At 37.9% G+C, this 24,232-nt stretch overlaps 2 protein-coding genes across 2 annotated transcripts; both read right to left on the reverse strand.

Annotated features, from left to right (window-relative positions):
• Window positions 1-2,308: 2,308 nt before the first annotated feature.
• Window positions 2,309-10,252, reverse strand: LOC131941967 (uncharacterized). The gene is made up of 7 exons (XM_059301603.1): window positions 10,074-10,252; window positions 9,451-9,540; window positions 8,259-8,444; window positions 6,722-6,871; window positions 5,513-5,701; window positions 5,081-5,329; window positions 2,309-4,061 (listed from the first exon to the last, which is right to left on the reverse strand). The coding sequence occupies exons 1-7, from the start codon at window positions 10,098-10,100 to the stop codon at window positions 3,273-3,275; spliced, it is 1,680 nt and encodes a 559-aa protein (XP_059157586.1). The 5' UTR covers window positions 10,101-10,252; the 3' UTR covers window positions 2,309-3,272.
• A 5,660-nt stretch (window positions 10,253-15,912) lies between these two features.
• On the reverse strand, window positions 15,913-21,263 carry LOC131941966 (uncharacterized). Its single transcript, XM_059301602.1, has 7 exons — window positions 21,135-21,263; window positions 20,513-20,602; window positions 19,942-20,127; window positions 19,391-19,540; window positions 18,612-18,800; window positions 18,077-18,325; window positions 15,913-16,833 (listed from the first exon to the last, which is right to left on the reverse strand). The coding sequence occupies exons 1-7, from the start codon at window positions 21,159-21,161 to the stop codon at window positions 16,045-16,047; spliced, it is 1,680 nt and encodes a 559-aa protein (XP_059157585.1). The 5' UTR covers window positions 21,162-21,263; the 3' UTR covers window positions 15,913-16,044.
• Between the last annotated feature and the right edge of the window lie 2,969 nt (window positions 21,264-24,232).

The raw sequence follows: 24,232 nt of genomic DNA on the forward strand, positions 1-24,232 counted from the left end.
CACGTCTGTCACTCAGAGGCATAGCGACCCTTACCGGCGCCCGGGGACAAACTTTTCGATTTTAACCCCCCCCCACCCCCCTAGATTTCGATTTTCACCCCCCCCCCCCCCCCCCGACTCAAACTTTCGATTTGAACCCCCCTCAACCTTTCAATTTATTTTTCCAAACCATTTTTGCGCCCCAACATATGTCCCCCCCGCCCCCCCCCCTTCCCCCCTCCACCTCCCCCCGCCTACCCTCCCCCCCCCGCCTCCCCTTCCGCCCCCCCCCCCTCCTCTCTACGCTACTGCAGTGTCACTTATCGTCACAAAAACAGACCCCACATTCAAAAATATGTTTCTTATCTTTTAAAAACACCGAAAACACCGATTTCGGACTATCCCTTCATATACTGACGTCACATGTGACCTACTCAACTCTACTTCACCTGCCCAATGTCCCGCCAAGTCTCAGACAACATGTTTTTATCGTTTAAAAAACGATTCCAGCCGAGCATGTCTCTGACCACACTATCCTTTCATATGCTTAGGACAAAGAAACAGATGAACTCTACTTCACCTGCCCTGTATCCTGCCAAGTTCAGATAGGCAACTTTATCATTCACATCTAAAAAAAAAATTGAAAAAAAAATATCATTGACATAATGGTCTAGAACCTGTGCCACCCGCATGAGAGCGGACTACGCTACCAACTTAGCTATTTACTCGTGACGTCACGAATGAATTTTTATACTATACTTTGAGTCTCCTTATGCAACTTGATTTACGCGCATAGATCTAGATCTAAGTCTAGTAGTAGTAACTTTCAAATTAAATTTTATCTTAAATTAGCCAAACAAAGATTTATATAAAATAATTAAGGCCTGAAATAGATTCTAGATGTATTAAGGCCTGAAATAGATTCTAGATGTAGAATTTACATTAAGTCTCGATCTAGAATTTACATTGAGTCTAGTGACCTAGATCTAGGCTAGATCTAGATCTAGGTTAGATTCATAAATTTCCTTCGACAGCTGATCTTTATATCTAGAGAAATTTATTGTAAAACTAAATGAAAAAAGACAGTTGAAAATTGATATAAGTGTTGGAACATAATAAATACAGCAAACGGACGTATTGTTAAAGTTATGACCGACAGAAAATTAGATTTAGAACGCGTTAAACTTTTGAATGGGAACACAATTTTATTCGATAGACGCCGCCATTTTATTGTACTAAAGAGTAAACAAAAATCTGTGACGTCACGGTCCCGCCGAGTGTAGTGGTCGTACTAAACTTTTTAAAAAAATAGGGTTACTATACGTATGAATAAATTAATAAACTAATTAACGTCTTTAAATAAATTTGTGATTAACAGTCTGTCTGCATTAAAAAATTATTCTCTACCTACATACTATTTTACAGCTCTCCAGATAGAGTAGAACATATCACAATACTCGATCGGACAAACAAAAAAACAAACAAAAAAACAAATAAATATTCAAACATGTAAACAAACTTGACTTTTAGTAGTATATAGATAGATATATATATATATATTGGACTACCCGTTATCATTAGATAACTGTGGGTTTCAGGGGTCATCCATAAATGACATCAAGTCCGTCCCTTTTCATCACAAAATAACCAGACCCCACATTCAAAAAGAAGACACACCTTCGACGTTGTCTTTTAAAATCACCGAATTCGACTGAGCATGGGCCTGAATACACTATCCCTTCATATGCTGACATCACAGGTGAACTCTACACCAACCCAACTCTACTTCACCTGCCCAGTGTCTCCTCAGCTCGTACATGTTTTTGTCTTTTAAAACACCGATTTCGGCTGAGCATGGATCTGTCCCCACTATCCCTTCAAATGCTGATCTAGTCTCAGAATACATGTTTTTATCGTTTAAAAAAAGATTTCGGCCGAGGTGAATTCAAACTCACCTGCCCTGTATCCCGCCAAGTTCCTATAGGCAACTTTATCATTCACATGAAAAAAATTACACACACATGATGCCACCCGCATAATTACCTAATACACTAACATCTTAGCTAAATAGGCTCGTAGGATCAGGTATGATTTTACTAAAAAATATTTTACTTTTATTCTGCGTAAGAAACTCCATATTCGAGAATAGGTCCTAGATCTAGTATTATTTCAAATTAAATTGTATCCCAAATTATCCGATCCCATAGCTAAACAAACAAAGGTTCATATAAAATATTTAAGGACTAAAATAATTTAATAAAGCAACTCAATAATTTATATTTATTTTTATTTTTAACTAATTAATTTTGGTTTGACCTAGATTCTAGATCGTAAACATTTCGACAGATGATCTGTAGATTCTAGATCTAGATCTAGATCTAGATATATTAATTGTAAATTAACCTTGCTTACGCCACTGAATTTGATTAAGTACTTAGTAGGCTAATATTTGCCTGATTAAAATATTTACACATACAAAAATATGTACTCATACAAAAATATGTACAGAAAATGTATTAAAAAGCGCTTTAACTGTTTGTCTTCACCGGTGCAGTAAAATATAGGTAACAAACAATTGTTAATTATAATGAGACGTTACATGAACATGATGGAAATAATTTCAACATTTTTTTTAATTCCTGGGAATAATTGTAGTCAGATGATATAACCATTTGAACCTGACGGTTCATGTAAGAGGTGAAAGAGAGTTCACCTAATTCACCATTTGCCTAGTCACTTCGAATGTTCTGGACTAACAACACACTTATAAAATTAATGACGTGTTATACAGATTTTAAGCTTCGAGTCTGATGTCTGAACTTAGCCGAGAAGCAGTCGCTGAAAACCTAGTTAATTGTGAATTGTGAGAAGTGTCTACTATTCAGGAACCAATCGCAGTATATTTCATTGGTAGCCAGATAAAACTGCCCTTACTTTAAGACCTTGCCGTGTAGTCAACAATATTTTAACTGGACGGTGATTTTTTTTAATTTCAAGTTCCTGTCATAAACATATCTAAAGTTATTTTTCACAAAAGGAATTTGTGTTTTAAAAAATAGACTTTTGAGTTACAAAACTATTTTTAAATTTAAATTTTGGTTTTTTAAGAAATCGAGGGTCAAATCTTAGGGTGGGCAGTTGTCCTCTTGTGTTGTGGTCAGACAAAAAGACAAAACTACTTTTATTTACACATAATGACGCCATAGAGTTTGAAATAATGCAGCGAATACAAGTCATTTTCACAAACGTGTGATACATATTGGTTAAATAAATCCTCTTCAGAGCGTAGATAGTTAAAGCTTGACCAGTTTTTGGTACAGGAATTCACCGTATTTGTGCATCTCCTTCACAATCTTTTTCAGAGCGTTGATCTCTTTCCAAGGGGGGCTGTACTCCCCGTGTACTGGCACGATAGGGAACCGTGTACGTATGACGCCAACATCCGGGATATTGGGCAAGAAGACCCTGGTGCCGGACGCGGTCACATTCCTCAACATTCTCCGCGAGTCTAGAACGCCCACTCTTTTAGCAAACGCGTAATCGGGATCGTCCCTAGCGAAAAATTCAAAGGGCGTGAGGTGAAATAACTCATCATGATACCCGTCGTACGCCGTTGTGGGTGTGTTACCGCCGTGCCTGCCGTCCCTGGTGACGTAATCTTTGTCTGGAATGTGGGTGATGTTGTAAGGGTTCCACGACAGCAGCGGGGTCAGGTAAACAATCTCCAGAGGTATGGCCCAAGTATTCCGTTTCACGGTAAGTTGACCTTTGTTTTCTAAAGACACTGGTACGACATCTTCTTGTGTAGTTTCCGCAAAGTAAGCATTGGGGTCACTGTAGCCCAGCATATCAGCTGAGTGACGTATAACCGGCTTGTATCTGTGGTGGTATTTCCCCACATTGAGGACCTCTGCTGTTCTATATCCGCCATTTAACCACACACCGCCGAAAGATGTTTCGTTTATGACGGCCATGTGGTTGTCCCGTCCTGGTATTTCCTGCATAATATAATCCCGCGTATAAAAAGTCTTCACGCTATTGTCCCAACGGTGTTGAAGGGAAAACCTCGCAGCCGGCGACATCTGTTGGGGGGGAAAAAAGATTTACTAATCATGTTTATTGAAGAGAAGAGAGAGGGTAATACCAAATAAAACTACGTCACGGCGATGGGGAAGCAAGCACTGCCCAATCTAGTATTTCTTTAGGCGCCACCGATCAGGAAATCCCGAGTGAACTTTGTTGTAGCTTAGCACCCACACACTCTGTCTACTTGCAAATACTTAACGGGAGGGGGGAGAATGGGATTTAGGCAAACTTTATCTGGGAAGGATTACAATGCTTGTATATAGTCAGCATTTCTTTGATATACTTGTGTATTGTCAGCATTTCTTTGATATACTTGTGTATTGTCGAGAGAGAGAGAGAGAGAGAGAGAGAGAGAGAGAGAGAGAGAGACTATGTAACCTGCCTGTATTTATACCCCTGTCCTAACCCCCTAGGTATTCCCACGGGACAATGCGCTCAAAACTTGTGACCCAACAAATTATCCTCCCTGGCGCTAACCACGTTGGCTACTGGTCAGTATAAAGACTAGTCTTTTCAAAGCGGTCAGTCTCTTTGAACGCGGTCACCTACTGTCCATCCCTACGGTGTAACCTCTAATGACATAGTGAATGGATGCTGTGGAATAATTCTGAATACAGTAAAATATAGTGACTTGTGACCCAACGAACCATTCCCCCTGGCGCTAACAACTCTGGCTACTGGTCAGCATAAAGACTACTACTGTCCTGTCTGAACGGTCAGTCTCTTTGCACGCGTCACCTATTGTCCATCCCTACGGTGCATCCTGTTATTATTAGTGAATGGATGCTTGTGGAATTCTGACCCAACAGGGCATAGTAGGTGGCATTGTGATGGCATTGAAGAGACATCGTGGGCACATTGACATAGAGATGTATTTTTTTCAATTTCAGAGTTCAATGGCCTTAGGCATATTTTTTTACCTGTTTTTACCGGGTATAGATACAATGCAGACATGGGCATATGATTTTACCTGGTATGTGTACGAGACCAGAAATGCGGGCATATTTTTACTTACCTGGTACGGGAACCACGGCAGATTTCTTGAAAGTCGGACACTCAGATCGTCCAGAGGCTGTAGAATCGACAGTTTGAGGTACCCCTCGTAATGTGGGCTGTCATCGATGGGATTACAGAGTATCCTGTAGTCCCACTGGCCGTATGTCGGGGAACCAAAGTCCGAGATCTTGGAAATGATCGTCGGCAACAGCGGGTGATTCTCCCTGAGACTGACCTTGCCGGTGTGGCCGTTAAACCGATTCCTCTCCTACACAGACAAAAAAATATATTAAAAAAAAAACACGCACATATACATGCATGCACATACACATTAACATACGCACGCACATACACGTACACTTGCACGTACACATACAAATGCACATAAACGTGCACGTACACAAGCACACACAGATGCACACACACATGTGTGAAAATAAGCTGAACAGACCTGTAGGTCAAAATACGTCTCGATATCAACACCGTGGTCACCTTCCATTAGATGAGGTTTTAAGTTCTCCGTCTTGTTGACCCATGCACCTTCTAGGTAACATAGGACAGGCCTGAAGTACGGGGTGTAGTTCCGTATCCTTGTGTCGCTTTTGGAGAAGGCTAGGAAATATTGACGTAGTTCATTGATCTGTAGAGATAAGCAAGAGGGTTGTAACTGGCTGTACTGCGAGAACAGGGATGGTTTTGATAGCCCTTCTGGTGAGTTTGGTAGCACTTTTGGTGAGTTTTGATAGCACTTCTGATGAGTTTTGATAACACATCTGGTGAGTTTGATAGCACTTTTGGTGAGTTTTGATAGCACTTCTGATGAGTTATGATAACACATCTGGTGAGTTTTGATAGCACTTCTGGTGACTGTTGATAACATTTCTGATGAGTTTTGATAGCACTTCTGATGAGTTTTGATAGCTATTCTAAACCCGTTCCCAATATCCATCATGTTCTTGTTAATGTCAACCTTAACCCCTGCCCTTAATGTACTAAACAATGTCAACACAAAACATCTGCCCAATGCCCCTGATCTAGGTAACAATGTCAACAAGTAGCGGATTAAAACAGGAGGGTGAGGTGACTGCAGTCAGGGGCCCCCGATTTTTTAGGGGCCCGCAAATTTTCTGCTTGATTTTTGGTTTTTACTATAAAAACTAAAATTCTAATATTTGCATCTCAAGCTTCATTTTTTAAACATAATATTCAACGCCCCCCCCCCCCCACACACACACACGCGCGCAACGACACACATGTATATATATATATATATATATATATATATATATATATATATATATATATATATATATATATATATATATATATATTTGCCACCGAAAAATTTCAACCGAGGGCCCTGCTCAAGCTAAATCCGCCCAGGAGTCGTCAACCCGTAACCTTTTCGCAATGTCACTATCAGACTTAGGCACTTAATTACATATTTTCTCTACCATTTTACATGTAGTAACTTATATTCTCTAGAACATTCCTCCACCACGGGTATCTGTAACAGATATTCCTTCCTGAGCTCTCTAGGTAGTGTATAAATCCTTCCCACAAACAGATAATAATTCAATCTAATTAGGGATCGCAATAACCTGCGTTGTTAAGTAACTTCTTTACATGAAAATAAACCATATGTTAATTTTTATCTTACCTGTTGTTCAACGGTCGGCATCGCTAGTATATTTTGGGGTACTGGAGGGAAAGGTATGTCTTCAACTTCCCCGTTCAGTTTTGTTTTACCGGGCATCTGCAGCTTGAAATTTTCATGGCGGGTCCGAAACTCAACACCGTTTAGAACGTACTGCAAGGAAACAAATCAATGCAACACCGTTTAGAAAATAGTATGCGGAAATAAACAATGCAACATAGTTTAGAAAATAGTATACGGAAATTATGGTATATTTTTTTTTTATTTCTAGAAGCGCTTGATGGTAATTTTTTTAAAAATACTAGACTACCCGTTATCTAGTTAGCTAACTGTGGGTTTCGGGGGTCATCCATACATGACATCACGTCTGGCACTAATCATCACAAAATAACCAGACCCCACATTCAAAAAGACTTTTTTTGTGTTTAAGAACACACTATCCCTTCATATACTGACGTCACAGGTGACCTTTAAAAAGTTCTATTTAATTTTAATGACACGAATTCAAAATTTAGCCTTCATTATCGAAAACAAATTTTAAAATGCTTTACTGGCATATCTAGCCCTGGCCACCTATAGCATGTTTATATAACGTGAAAACCCGCCATTTTGCTCGTGGTAAACATAGCCTAAAATTAGTCGGAAGTCATGCGTCCCATCCGGACGCCATTGTTGGTAGCAACCGACCACGCCTCCAATAAAACGAATAATCCTACTATATCTAGCTCTAGAACCTAGATAGATAAATCCGATGTATTCTCGAATTAGATGTTCATTGAAGCTAAACAAAGATTTATATAAAATAAGGCCTGAAATAGATTCTAGATGTAGAATTTGCATTAAGTCTAGATCTAGAATTTACGTAAAGTCTAGTGACCTAGATCTAGATCTAGAATCTAGATTTCATAACATGTTTGTATGTTCTTCCTTCGGCAGCTGATCTGTAGATCTAGAGAAATTTATCGTAAAACTACATGAAAAAGACAGTTAAAAATTGATTTTAAGTGTTGGAACGTAATAAGTATTGTTAAAGTTATAGCCGACAGAAAATTAGCTTTAGAACGCGTAAAACTTTGGAATGGGAACACAATCTTTTTCGATAGAAGCCGCCATTTTATTTTACTAAAAAGTAAACAAAAAATGTGACGTCACTATTCCGTCAAGTCAAGTCGTTTTTCTAATCTTTTAAAATTAATGTGGTTAATCTACCAATGAATAAATCAATAAATGAATTAATGTCTTTAAATAAATTTGTGATTAGCAGTCTGCATGAAAACAAAAAATTTTCAATTTTACAGCTCTCCACATAGAGTAGAACCATTTACAATAGTCAATCAGACAAACAAAAAAACAAAACAAAAATATTCAAACATGTACACAAACTTGAGTTTTAGTAGTATATAGATAGATTATAGTGAAAATTATCGGTAAATTAAACAAAAATAGTTTGCTAGAGACGATTTATACTAATTGAATTTTTTTTTATCTAGAGAAGATTGATGGTAAATTAAAAAAAAGCAACAACAACATATCAACTGACCTGTCCTGCCCCTACGCCCAACGTCCGAATTGTGTTGCTGTGGTCGTGGATGTGGTTCATAGTGAGACCACTGTGGCTGGTGACGTAGTAGAGTTTGGGCCCGTCCAGGTCCAGCCGGATTTGTTTCAGACCGGACCCGCCATCTTGCCTGAGTTTTTCCTCCACTCCCATCTGTTGCAACATAATCTGCACGAAAAACGTCAGCAACGTTTGAATTCTTAACGATAGTGTTGTCAGACATATGCTGCAACATAATCTGCATAGAAAACGTCAGCAACGTTTGAATTCTTAACGAAAGTGTTGTCTCACATATGCTGCAACATAACCTGCATGAAAACGTCATCAAAATTTGAATTCTTAACGATACTGTTGTCTGACATATGCTGCAATATAATCCTCATGAAAAACGTCAGCAACATTTGAATTCTTAACGATAGTGTTGTCCGTCATACTCATGACCAGCTCAACAACAGACTAGCAGATTTGGAGCCAAAAGATTAGGACACAAATGTCATGGGAGTATGTGAGTAATGATTACATACATGTCACTAGTGATGTAATTTTGCCAGTAATGACTTCAAATTTACAGGATATTCTATGATTAAAAAAAATTAAACTTCCTCTCCATAGCACTATCCGTTCATATGCCGTAGTCATAGAAACATGTGAACTCTACTTCATTTGCCCTATAGACCGCCAGCTTCCAAATGGGAACTTTACTTTCTTATTTAGCACATCATTAAAGTTTGATATCAAACACATTGACTAAGTTAGTTAATTGTGTTAGAGGGAATCCATTCCAATACTAAAAATTAAGAACGAAGAAGATGAAGAGAAAACACGGTAATAATGATACAAACTAGTTTCTCTAACTATGAAAACCCATCTTTCTCAATGTATTTTTTTAGCTTGATGCTATCTTATTTTATCAACCAGTAGAGAACCTACTGTTGCATGTGTGAATGAAGTTAAGAGGCGATGGTGAGGGGGGGGGGGGGGTTAAACCAAACTGAGCAAGAGCATATTTTGTTCCATTCTCGTCTTCTGTTTTATCCATTGAAATTCACAAGCAGTCATCTGACAACATCACCACACTGATATCTAAGACACAGAAGCTCATCAATCTCACAGGTACCATTATGCACCCCGGCATAAATTAACGCTGACTTAATTAACATAATAGGTCACCTACCTGTCTAGCCAGACTCTTCACTACAGTTTGTACCTTTTGTAATCTGTTTCTACTACTTATCACGTGACCTACAACTAAGGTCAATAGCACCTACATATAAGTGAAGAATTAAACAAATTGGTTTACGAAACAGTTTTATATATTTAGAACTGCAAATTTTTTAATTAAAATTAAATCACTATAAATAAGCTTAACTATAAGAATGACTTTTGATTTATTTGTTCTTAGCAAAAGACAAAATGCAACAAGCACAATAAAGAATATAAATTTAATAAATTTATTTTCAAAGAAAAACAGCGGTTTCATTATGCTTTGTTATGTGACCTAGCTAAGGGGGCACTATTGGTTTTCTGCAGGTGTTCCAAATATTTTCTAAAGGTGCTCAACACTCTTTCTACTGGTGTTTCATATGACTTCTAAACCTGTCCATAGGACTTTTATAGGTATTCCATAGGACTTTTACAGGTGTTTCATAGGACTTTTACAGTTGTTTCATGGAACATAATTGCAATAATGAAATGATCAGCACTGTTATTACACTAGTTAAACTACTGAAATTATGTAAGTCGCGAGGTCCCCGAAATGAAATCAACTTTTGACAAAAATAAATGTCTATAACTTACCAATCTCAAAACACTTCCAAGTGTCATTCTCTGCACTGGATTTCTTCCCTTGGTTGAACGGTTTTTAAAGCCCGCGGTTTAGCCCCACCCAGTATGCCAGATCAAATTGAACCTGCATCAAGGACCTGCATCACGCGTCAGACCAAACAGTGACAAAATCATTAATTAAAAACCAGGCTAATTAGTTGACTATTTTTAACAAGAGATCCACATGCTGTGACACTGCAATTAACAGTAACTTTAATCAGACGCCATGTTTAATTAAACAAGTCACCCCACCCTGCTATATTTACTTTTTACTACATGCTTTTTACTTTCTTTTTTATCTTTATAAGCCCGAAATACAAATCCAATCAAGACGGGTTTCCTGTATATTATATTCATTCCATTTTCTTGTATATACGAAGTATAAAGAAAGTCTGGTAATCCCTGGGTCGAAAAAAACATTGTTTTAATATCTTGTCCATGTGTCTGTGTGTGTGTGTGTGTCCCTTAACACGATAACTTGGGTACCGTTACAGCTTAGTTGATAGAATTTCATATGTAACTATTATATCAAATTTATGTATCAACTTTTCCAACAACCGTTAGTGGAACTTATTCTACTTTCAATTTTTCTAAAGCCTATAACTTGAGTACTATTTCAGATAGATAAATGAAATTTCACATGTAAAAAAAAATCTACTTTTCTGTCTTTGTTCAAATTTTGCGTAATTTCTGTTTACCAGAAGTAGTAGTTTACGCTATTTCCGATTTCTTAAAAATGCATGTGAATTTGTGAAGTACTAATAATGTTCCGCACTATTATACACATTTTGTTTGTCATCAGAAGCGTAGCGACCCATCCCGGGGACAAACTTTCAATTTGGCGCCCCCACCCCCCAGATATTTTTTAATATTTATAATTCAAAATAGCAGCTGAAATGAGATTATTTTGGCGCTGTATACGGTCGGCGCCCGGAGGACATATGCACCCCTGGGCCCCCATCGCTACGCCTCTTTTTAGTATTCACTTCGTGTGCAATACTTTTTTCTACGAGATTCTATTCTATTTTTAAAAGTTTAAGTAATTAAAAATGGATTAACAATAGTGTCTATATCCTGAGTTGCCATATCGCGTAATGTAAATAAGAATATTCCAGAAAGTTTAGGGTAGATCACTTCTGGTTTATTTAGAACAACTACTAGCAATTTGAGTGTAAATCAACACTTCAATATCCACTCCGCCTTCTGACTTTTCAGAAACACGACTCTATTTTGAAATTGGTGGGGTTCGGTTCCCCCAAAAAGGTTCAGAACCACTGCCTTTGCGCGATTAGTAAAAATTATGTGTATATTGCGCCAGAAAAAGTAACGTCACATTTTGTATGAGATTTCAACTACATATTAATCCCTCTCATTCATGTAAAAACTCTTTCCTTCAAATGACCACATCTTCCTTTTATCTTTCATATACCAACATTATATCATCATAACCATATTACATTCTAATTAAAATGTATTGTAATCATATTCTACACTAACTATCTTGTATTCTAATTACTTTAATCAAACCAAACTCACTTAACAACCATTCGCGTTAAATACATTGCCTGAAGAAATTAATTTCGTGAAATAAATAGACCAATGTTATTTTTTTGTAATTATTCCTTAATTAGCTCCACTGTATGTATCTGCTGTCACAAACTAATGTTAGACAAAACAAAGGTTGTTTTACACAATTCTCTCTGCGTCTGACTTAATTAATGTGACACAACACTAAGTTTTTTTTTACACGATTCTCTCAGCGTCTGGGGGGGGGGGGGGGCACCCGTTTAGTGGGCCCACAGCCGACTATTATTAATGTTTTTAAGAATTTTGAATTTTATTTTCGTGCATTTTTACTTGATATTTGGTTTGTAATAAAAACTGTTGCTGCTGTACGGTTATCTTTCTTTTACAGTCACTATACCACGCTCTTCCGCAAAAATTAAAATCCATTACACAAATTGCAGTGTAAAATATTGGCAAAACTTCAAATTGTAATGCCTTCAGTGAATGGTTGCTCCCCATTGATAGCCAAATAGAGGCCTTGTAACTGTTCGACCGATCCTCCAAAGTGTACTGTGGCGGATGGAGCAGGGTATGGGGACCAAATACGAGGCTCGGAAATTGTCGTCAAATTTATTTACATATTTTAATAAACCGGGAGTGATCTCCCCTAAACTTTCTCGAATATTCTTATATAACTCGGAATATAGACATGATTTTTAATTACTTAAACTTTTAAAAATAGAATATAATCTCGTAGAAAAAAGAATTGCGCACCAAGCGAACGCCAAAACAAAATGTGCATAATAGTGCGGAATATTATTAGTGCTTTTTAAATTTACATGCGTTTTTTGAGAAATCGGAAATAGCGTAAATTAGTACTTCCGTTCAACGGAAATTACTCAAAATTTGACAGAAGGTAGAGAATTAGATCTGAAATAGTACTCAAGTTATAGGCTTTTTAAATTTCAAAGTAGAAAACGTACAACTTCCGGTTATCGGAAATCGCTCAAACGTTTATACGGATCTACGATTTTGATAAAATACTTATATTTGAAATTTCATCAACCTAGCTGTAACGGTACTCAAGTTATCGTGTTTACACACAGACACACACACACACACACACAGACATACGGACAAGATTGCAAAACTATGTTTTTCCGTATCAGTTAGGTGTTAAACGTCGAGGTTTGTGAAAATCTCGATTTTTTTTTGCACGATTACAATACTTTCTCTATACTTCGTACATTCGAGAAAGTAAAAAGTTATTTATAATTGTATTTTTTTAACCATCGTCAAGGTCGAGTTCTATTTCCCTACAATCAAACACACGCTGTCGACGGCAAAATTCTTTCTAAAAAAAACAAGATCGATAAGCCGCTACATTTGAAGTGGGTTTCATGATGCAGTTCATCTTTGCGGCATTGGTAAGGGACCCGAAATCCATTGTATCTTTTTCAAGGTTAATATATGTTTGTCATAATGGTAGAATTTCTATCCTGTACTATCCTGTATCCTACAATTAATAAAAAATAGCATACTACTAGAAACTTCGGTTTTATATACGTTTTCTTGTTTTTGCTTTTACAAGACATGTCAAAGTAAACTTTATTTAAATTACCTCCCCTGTGTACATAGGCGCTTTGTTGTCTCTTTCAAGTTTTTTCCCAAGCCGACTCCCATCCCACCCCTCTTTCTTAGCCTCGCAAGTATCGAATAGATCGATGTATCTTTTATGAACTACTTCCTTATCGTACATTCACCACTTCAGCACATTTTGTCAGACACTAGACAGCACTAGTCAGCAGATATTAGTTTACTTGCATAGTATTAGGTGCATCTAGTTCACAAAACAGGAAAGGTAAGATTATTTGTTATATAATTATTTATAAATTAATAAGAACGTTTAGAATTAATTGAAAATTAATAATAGTCAATTACTATTCATAAATGACGTCATGGGGGGGGGGGTAGGGTCTGGCATTTTGTAAGAATCACTGTGTTGCACTCATCACCCGTAGGCCCTACAGTAATGTAACCGGTAGCTCCCAGGAGCCCCGTGACTTCCCTGACAGCTGGAACGTCGCCGAGGTGCTAACAGCATGCCTTGGCTTGTCTAGTTGGTAGTGTGGACAAACTAGCACCCCAACAACTAAGATCCAAGAAATGAAATGCCGACATGTTCACATTTAATTAAACTTCTGGAAAACAGGGCACACGTCTAAATATACACGATTGGTAACGTTTTGACGAAACGAATAATTAAAAGGTTGTAGCGTTAAATTTACAATATATCAATTGACTAAATATATACAGAAATTTGTTCAGTGGCTTAGCCAGGATCGTCTCATGGATGGGGGGTCAAATTTTTTCCAGCATTATATATATATATATATATATATATATATATATATATATATATATATATATATATATTATATATATATATATATATTATATATATATATATATATATATATATATATATATATATATATATATATATATATATATATAGACTATCCGTTATCATTCCATAACTGTGGGTTTCGGGGGTCATTCATAAATGGCATCACGTCTGTTCCTTATCATCACAAAATAACTTGACCCCACATTCATAAAGTAGACACACCTTCGACGTTGTCTTTTAAAAACACCGATTTCGGCTGAGCCTGGGCCTGACTACACTATCCCTTCATATGCTGACATCACAGGTGAACTCTACACCAACACAACTCTACTTCACCTGCCCAGTGTCTCCCCCATCTCATACATGATTTTGTCTTTTAAAACACCGATTTCGGTTGAGCATGGATCTGTGCACACTATCCATTTAAATGCTGACGTCACTGATGAACTCTACACCTAGTCTCAAAAAACATGTTTTTATCGTTTAAAAAAAAATTCGGGTCAAGGTGAATTCTACCTCACCTTCCCTGTATCATCCTGCCCAGAGTTTCTTCCAGACATCTCTTCGGGGGGGGGGGGGGGGCGAAGTCCCCCCGAAATAATTCTACCCTCCCCCCCCCCCCCCCCCCGAACGAAAAGAAATTTATATAATTTATATAGAAAATATATTCTTTGAACAGTGTCCGCCCCCCCCCCCGCCACCGAAGAAAGTCTATCGCCCCCCCCCCCCCCCATAAAAATTCAAGTGCCCCCTCTCCCCTCACCCCCCCCCCCCCCGGAGAAAAAGGTCTGGAAGAAACACTGATCCTGCCAAGTTCCTATAGGCAACTTTATCATTCACATTAAAAAACAAAAATTAAAAATTTACACACGCATGATGCCACCCGCATGGTAACCTAAGACACTAACATCTTAGCTAACTAAGCTTGTAGGATCAGGTATGATTATACTAATAAATATTTTACTTGTATTCTGCGTAAGAAACTCCATTTCCGCGAATAGGCTCTAGATCTTGTATTATTTCAAATTAAATTGTATCCCAAATTATCCGATTCCATAGCTAAACAAACAAAGGTTCATATAAAATGTTTAAGGACTAAAATAGTTTAATAAAGCAACTCAATAATTTAACGTCTTTTTATAATTGTTTTTATTTTTAACTAATTAATTTTGGTTTCACCTAGATTCTAGATAGTAAACATGATCTGTAGATTCTAGATCTAGATTTAGAGAAATTAATTGTAAATTAACCCTGCTTACGCCACTGAATTTGATTAAGTACTTAGTAGACTAATATTTGCCTGATTAAAATATTTACACATACAAAGAATATGTGCTCATACAAAAATATGTACAGAAAATGTTTTAAAAAGCACTTTAGCTGTTTGTCTTCACCAGTGCAGTAAAATATAGGTAACAAAGAATCGCTAATTATAATGAGACGTTACATGAACATGAAACTGACGGTTAATGTAAGATGCGAAATAGAGTTCACCTGTTTCTGTGACCTCGGCGTGTGAATGGATGGTCTCGTCAGCCCTTTGCCTAGCCACTTCGAATGTTCTGGACTAACAACACACTTGTAAAAATAATGACGTGTTAGACAGATTTTAAGCTTTGAGTCTGATGTCTCAACTTAGCAAAGAAGCAGTCGCTGAAAACCTAGTTATATGTGGAGTGTGAGGAGTGCCTACCATTCAGGAACCAATCGCAGTATACCTCCTCTTTAAGACTTTGCCGTGTAGTTAACCAATGTATAAACTGGACCGGGATATTTTAAAAGTTCATGTTCCTGTAATAAACGTATATAAAGTTATTTTTCAAGAAAGGAATTTAAGTTAAAACATAGACGTTTGAGTTACACAACTATTTTTAAATAAAAAGACAAAAAACTACAGAAAGACAAAACTACTTTTATTTAAACATAATGACGCCATGAAGTTTCAAAAAATAAAACAGCGAATACAAGTCATTTTCACAAACTTGTGATACATATTGGTTAAATGACTCCTCTTCAGAGCGTAGATAGTTAAGGCTTGATCAGTTTTTGGTACAGGAATTCACCGTATTTGTGCATGTCCTTCACAATCTTTTTCAAAGCGTTGATCTCTTTCCAAGGGGGGCTGAACTCCCCGTGGACTGGCACGATAGGGAACCGTGTACGTATGACGCCAACATCCTGGATGTTGGGCAAGAAGACTCTGGTGCCGGACGCGGTCACATTCCTCAACATTCCCCGCGAGTCTAGAACGCCCACTCTTTTAGCAAACGCGTAATTGGGATCGTCCCCAGCGAAAAATTCAATAGGCGTGAGGTGAAATAACTCATCATGATACCCGTCGTACGCCGTTGTGGATGTGTTACCGCCGTGCCTGCCGTCCCTGGTGACGTAATCCTTGTCTGGAATGTGGGTGATGTTGTAAGGGTTCCACGACAGCAGCGGGGTCAGGTAAACAATCTCCAGAGGTATGGCCCAAGTATTCCGTTTCACGGTTAGTACACCTTGGTTTTCTAAAGACACTGGTACGACATCTTCTTGTGTAGTTTCCGCAAAGTAAGCATTGGGGTCACTGTAGCCCATCATAGGAATACGTTTACTTATAACCGGCATGTATCTGTGGTGGTATTTCCCTACATTGAGGACCTCTGCTGTTTTATATCCACCATTGAACCACACACCGCCGAAAGATGTTTCGTTAATGTTGACCATTTGGTTGTCCCGCCCTGGTATCTCCTGCATGATATAATCCCGCAAATAAAAATACTTTATTTTATTGTCCCAGGGGTGTTGAAGGGAAAACCTCGCAGCCGGCGACATCTGGTGGAGAAAGAAAGATTTACTAAACATGTTTATTGAAGAGAAGAGAGAGGGTAATACCATGACGAAGCAAGCACTGCCCAATCTTGTATTTCTTCCAACACCAAGGGGGAGAATGGGATTCAGCCAAACTTTATCTGGGGAGGATTATAATGCATGTGTATTGTGCGTATTTATTTGATATACATCTGTATTGTCAGTATTTCTTTGATATACGTGTGTATTGTCAGCATTTCTTTGATATACGTGTCTATTGTCAGCATTTCTTTTGATAAACGTGTGTGTTGTTTATGTTTCTTTGATACTACTTGTGCATTGTCTGTCTTTCTTTCGTGTAACTTGTATAATGTAAGTTTTTCTTTGATGCAGCTCTGACTTAGTCCTATGATATCCTAACCCTACGACAGTCTTTCACAGTCATTATGCCATTAACGATGATATATCGATATCAAAGTAGGGCATGTTGCAGACCGGACTACAATTTTGCAGTCCGTATGCCTAGTCGCCGGCCGAATACGTTGCTGACACTGGTTCGGGCACTAGCCAATAAACACGTCGTTGTCTAGGGGTATTTAATAATTCTACACTAGTCAACTACAGTAAAATATACCACGAGACTTGAGCCCATCTTAATTTATTTTGTTTATTAATTCACTAAATGCTTGTTCCGCTGAGCGAGGCTTCCCATAACCGCAAATGTCTGGAACTCTTGTGCGAGAGAGAGAGAGAGCGAGAGACTATGCAACCTGCCTGTATTTATACCCCTGTCTTAACCCCCTAGCTATTCCCACGGGACAATGAGCTCAAACCTTGTGACCCAACAAATTATCCCCCCCCCCCTAGCACTAACAACCCTAGCTACTGGTCAGAATAAAGACGACTACTGTCCTGTCAGAGCGGCCAGTCTCTTTGAACGCGTCACCTACTCTCCATCCCTACGGTGCACCCTGTAATTAGGTAGTAAATGGATGATTGTGGAATTCTGACCCAACAGGGTATAGTAGGTGGCATTGTGATGGCATTGAAGAGATATCGTGGGGACATTGACATAGAGCTTTATTTTTTTTTCAATTTCAGAGTTCAATGGCCTTAGGCATATGTTTTTACCTTTTTTTTTTACCTGGTATAAATACAAGGCAGAAATATGGGCATACGTTTTATCTGGTCTGTGTACCAGACCATAATTGTGGGCATAATTGTTTTTACCTGGTATGACTACCAGACCAGAAATATTTTTACTTACATGGTACCGGAACAACGGTAGATTTCTTGGAAGTCGGATACTCAGGTCATCTAGAGGCTGTAGAAGCGACCTCTTGATATAACCCTCGTATTGCGGGACGTCATCGATGGGATTACAGAGTATCCTGTAGTCCCACTGGCCGTACTTCGGGGAACCAAAGTCCGAGATCTTGGAGATGATCGTCGGCAACAGCGGGTGATTCTCCCTGGGACTGACCTTGCCGGTGTGGCCGTTAAACCGATTCCTCTCCTACACAGATAAAAAAAAAAGATTTAAAAAGAATACGCATATACACACACACATGCACATGCACATACACATGCAAATATACACGCACATACACGTGCACTTATACACACACATAAACACGAACATACTCATGCACATGTGCACACATATACACGTTAACATACACACGCACATTCACCTACACTTGTACGTACACATACAAATGCACGTACACATGCACGTACACAGACACTCACAGACACACACAGATGCACTCACACATGTTTTGAAAATAAGCTGAACTGACCTGTAGGTCATAATACGTCTCGACGTCAACACCGTGGTCACCTTCCATCAGCTGAGGTTTTAAGTTCTCAGTCTTGGTGACCCAAGCACCTTCTAGGTAACATAGGACGGGCTTGAAGTACGGGGTGTAGTCCCGTATCGTTGTGTCGCTTTTGGAGAAGGCTAGGAAATAAAGGCGGAGTTCTTCGATCTGTAGATGTAACAAAGGGGGTTGTAACAAACTGCACTGCCATTACAGGGATGGTACGTTTTGATAGCACTTCTGATGAATTTTGATAGCACTTCTGTTGAGTTTTGATAGCACTTCTGTTGAGTTTTGATAGCACATCTGGTGAGTTTTTATAGCACTTCTGTTGAGTTTTGATAGCACTTCTGGTGATTTTTGATAGCACTTCTAAACCTCTTCCCAATCTCCATCATGTACTTGTTAATGTCAACCTTAACCCCTGCCCTTAATGTACAAAACAATGTCAACACAAAGCCTCTGCCCAATGCCCCTGATCTAGGAAACAATGTAACCTTTTCGCAATGTCACTATCAGACTTAAGCACTTAATTACATATTTTCTCTACCATTTTACATGTAGTAACTTATATTCTCTAGAACATTCCTTCACCACGGGGACGTGTAACAGATATTCCTTCCTGAGCTCTCTAGGTAGTGTATAAAAAAAATCCTTCCCACAAACAGATGATGAGTCAATCTAACTAGGGATCGCAATAACCTGCGTTAAGTAACTTCTTTACATGAAGATCAACCATATGTTAATTTTTATCTTACCTGTTGTTCAACGGTCGGCATCTCTAGTACGTTGTGGGGTACTGGAGGGAAAGGTATGTCTTCAACTTCCCCGTTCAGTTTTGTTTTACCGGGCATCTGAAGTTTAAAATTTTCATGGCGGGTCCGAAACTGAACACCGTTTAGAACGTACTGCAAGGAAACAAATCAATGCAACACCGTTTAGAAAACAGTAAGCGTAAATAAACCAATGTAACACCGTTTAGAAAATAGTATACGGAAATAAACCAATGCAACGCCGTTTAGAAAATAGTATACGGAAATAAATCAATGCAATACCGTTTAGAAAATAGTATGCGGAAATAAACCAATGCAACATAGTTTAGAAAATAGTATACGGAAATTATGGCTTATTTTTATTTTATTGCTAGAAGCTATTGATGGTAAATTTTAAAAAATATAATAGTGTAGTGAAAAATTAATGGTAAATTAAACAAAAATAGTTTGCTAGAGACGGATTATACTAATTGAATATTTTTTTAATCTAGAGTCGATTTATGGTATATTAAAAAAAAAACAGCGTATCAACTGACCTGCCCTGCCCCTACGCCCAACGTCCGAATTGTGTGGCTGTGGTCGTGGATGTGGTTCATAGAGAAACCACTGTGGCTGGTGACGTAGTAGAGTTCCGGTCCGTCCAGGTCCAGCCGGATTTGTTTCAGACCGGACCCGCCATCTTGCCTGAGTTTTTCCTCCACTCCCATCTGTTGCAACATAATCTGCACGAAAAACGTCAGCAACATTTGAGTTCTAAACGATAGTGTTGTCTGACATATGCTGCAACATAATCTTATTTTATCAACCATTTGAGAACCTACTGTTGCATGTATGAATGAAGTTAAGAGGCGATGGTGGGGGGAAGGGGGGGTGGAGTTAAACCGAACAGAGCAAGAGCATATTCTGTTCCATTCTCGTCTTGTGTTTTATCCATTGAACTCATAAGCTGTCATCTGACAACATCACCACACTGATATCTAAGACACAGAAATTTGGCAACATCACCACACTGATATCTAAGACACAGAAGCTCATCAATCTCACAGGTACCATCATGCACCCCGGCATAAATTAACGCTAACTTAATTAACATAATAGGTCACCTACCTGTCTGGCCATACTCTTCACTTCAGTTTGTAATTTTTGTAATATGTTTCTACTACTCATCGCGTGACCTACAACTAAGGTCACTAGCACCTACATATGGGTGAAGAATTAAATAAATTGGTTTACGAAACAGTTTTATATATTTAGAACAGCCAATTTTTAAATTAAATTAAATCACTGTAAATAAGCTTAACTATGTGAATGACTTTTGATTTATTTGTTGTTAGCAAAAGACAAAATGCAGCAAGCACAATAAAGAATATAAATTTAATAAATTTATTTACAAAGAAAAACAGCGGTTTCGTTATGCTTTGTTATGTGACCTAGCTAAGGGGGCTCTATTGGTTTTCTGCAGGTGTTCCAAATGTTTTCTAAAGGTGCTCAACACTCTTTCTACTGGTGTTTCATAGGACTTCTAAACCTGTCCATAGGACTTTTACAGGTGTTCCATAGGACTTTTACAGTTGTCCCATGGGACTTTTTTAGGTGTTTCATAGAACATATTTGCAATAATAAAATGATCAGCACTGTTATTACAATAGTTAAACTACTGAAATTATGTAAGTCGCGAGTTCCCCGAAATGAAATCAACTTTTGACAAAAATAACTGTCTATAACTTACCAATCTCAAAACACTTCCAAGTGTCATTCTCTGCACTGGATTTCTTCCCTTGGTTGAACGGTTTTTAAAGCCCGCGATTTAGCCCCACAGTATGCCAGGTCAAGTTGACCCTGCATCATGAACTTGCATCACGCTTTAGACCAAGCTTTGACAAATGCATTAATTAAAAACCAGGCTAATTAGTTGACTATTTTTAGCAAGAGATCCACGTGTTGTGACACTGCAATTAACAATAACTTTAATCACACGCCATGTTTAATTAAAGAAGTCACCCCACCCTGCTATATTTACTTTTTACTAAATGCTTTTTACTTTCTTTTTTATCTTTAGAAGAACGAGATTCAAATCCAATCCTGTATATTATATTCATTCTTTTTAGTGAATACACAGATCATTAACCTTTTTTATTTTCTCGTATATACGAAGTATAGAGAAAGTCTCGTAATCGTGCAAAAATAAATCGAGATTTTTGCAAATTTCGACGTTTTACACCTCCCTGAGTCGAAAAAACTTAGTATGTCTGTGTGTGTGTGTGTGTTTGTGTGTGTGTTTGTAAACATGATAACTTGGGTACCGTTACAGCTTGGTTAATAAAATATCATATATAAGTAGTATATCAAATTTGTAGATATGTATCAACTTTTCCAACAACCGGAAGTGGAACTTATTCCACTTTCAATTTTTCTAAAGCCTATAATTTGAGTACTATTTCAGATAGATAAATAAAATTTCACATGTAAGTAAAATTTCTGCTTCTCTGCCTTTTTTCAAATTTTGAGTAATTTCTGTTTAACGGAAGTAGTAGTTTGCGCTATTTCCGATTTCTTAAAAATGCATGTGAATTTGTGAAGTACTAATAATATTCCGCACTATTATACACATTTTGTTTGGCATCAGAGGCGTAGCGACCCCTCCCAGCGCCCGGGGACAAGCTTTCAATTTAGCCCCCTCTCCCATATATTTTTTAATATTTATAATTAAAAATAGCAGCTAGAATGAGCTTATTTTGGCGCCCCTACGGTCGGCGCCCGGTGACATATGTACCCCCGCCCCCCTTTGCTACGCCTCTGTTTAGTATTCACTTCGTGCGCAATACTTTTTTCTACGAGATTCTATTCTATTTTAAAAATGTTTATGTAATTAAAAATGGATTAAAAATAGTGTCTATATCCTGAGTTGCCATCCGCGCAATGTTAAATAAGAAAATTCGAGAAAATTTTGGGGAGATCACTTTCGGTTTATTTAGAACAACTACTAGCAATTTGATTGTGTAAATCAACAATTCAATATCCACTCCCCCTTCTGACTTTCCAAAAACAAGATTCTCTCCTAAGACTTGTGGTTCTTAAAATGGTTTGAACGAACCCCGGGGTTTCGGTGAGTGAGTCTCAGGAGGTCAAGACACATTCCCGATTAACATGATTCCCGATCTGGTTTTGTCTACGCAAAACATAAAACTATTAGGAACTTAGAGTTCGGTGAATGCCCTTATGTTATTTTTTTGTAATTATTCCTTAATTGGCTCCACTGAATGTATCTGCTGTCACAAATTAATGTTAGAAAAAAACAAATGTTGTTTTACATGATTCTCTCTGCGTCTGACTTAATTAATGTGAGACCAAACTAAGGTTTTTTTTTACACTTTTCTCTTTGCGTCTGGGGGGGGGGGGCGGTGGGGGCACCTGTTTTGGGGGCCCACAGCCGACTATAATAGATGTTTTTAAGAATTTTGAATTTTATTTTCGTGCATTTTTGCTTTGATATTTGGTTTGTAATAGAAACTGTTGCTGCTGTACGATTATCTTTATTTTACAGTCACTATACCACGCTCTTCAGCAAAAATTAAAATCCATTACACAAACTGCAGTGTAAAATATTGGCAAAACTTTAAATTGTAATGCCTCCAGTGAATGTTTGCTCCCCATTGATAGCCAAATAGAGGACATGTAACTGTTCGACCGATATTCCAAAGTGTACTGTGGCGGATGGAGCAGGGGATGGGGACCAAATACGAGGCTCGAACATTGTCGTCAAATTTATTTACATATTTTAAAAAGTTATTGATAATTGTATTTTTTAACCATCGTCAAGGTCGAGTTTTATTTCCCTACAATCAAACACACGCTGTCGACGGCAAAATTCTTTTTTAAAAAAAACAAAACAAAGTCCAAGCTCGATAAGCCGCTACATTTGAAGTGGGCTTTCATGATGCGGTTCTTTTTTGCCGTATTGGTAAGGGACCCGAAGTCCATTGTATATTTTTCAAGGTTAATATGTGTTTGTGATAATGGTAAAATTTCTTTTCTGTACTATCCTGTATCCTACAAATAATAAAAAATAACATAATAGTAGAAACATCGGTTTTATATACGTTTACTTGTTTTTGCTTTTACAAGAAATGTCAAAGAAAACTTTATTTGAATTACATCTCCTGTGTTTTGTTGTCTCTTTCAAGTTTTTTCCCAAGCCGACTCCCATCCCACCCCTCTTTCTTAGCCTCGCAAGTATCGCAATGTATCGTTTATGAACTACTTCCTAACCGTACATTCACCACTTCAGCACATTTTGTCAGACACTAGACAGCAGTAGTCAGCAGATATTAGTTTACTTGCATAGTATTAGGTGCATCTAGTTCACAAAACAGGAAAGGTAAGATTATTTGTTATATAAGTATTTATAAATTAATTAGAACTTTCAGAATTAATTGAAAGTTAGTAATAGTCAATTACTATTCATAAATGACGTCATGGGGGGGGGGGGGTAGGGTCTGGCATTTTGTAAGAATCACTGTGTTGCACTTATCACCCGTGCAGTAATGTAACCGGTAGCTCCCAAGAGCCCCGTGACTCCCCTGACAGCTGGGACGTCGCCGAGGTACTACCAGCATGCCTTGGCTTGTCTAGTTGGTAGTGTGGACAAACTAGCACCACAACAACTAAGAACCAAGAAATGAACTGCCGACATTGTTCACATCTAATTAAACTTCTGGAAAACAGGGCACGCGTCCAAATACACACGAATAGTAACGTTTTGATGAAAACCTCATAAAAATAGGCGTCAGTTTGGCGTGTTGAAGTAGTTTGTAGAAAGGGATAATT

The sequence above is a fragment of the Physella acuta genome, unplaced genomic scaffold, assembly GCF_028476545.2.
Source record: "Physella acuta isolate Inbredline_101_S28 unplaced genomic scaffold, ASM2847654v3 ptg000378l, whole genome shotgun sequence".
Taxonomy (NCBI): domain Eukaryota; kingdom Metazoa; phylum Mollusca; class Gastropoda; family Physidae; genus Physella; species Physella acuta.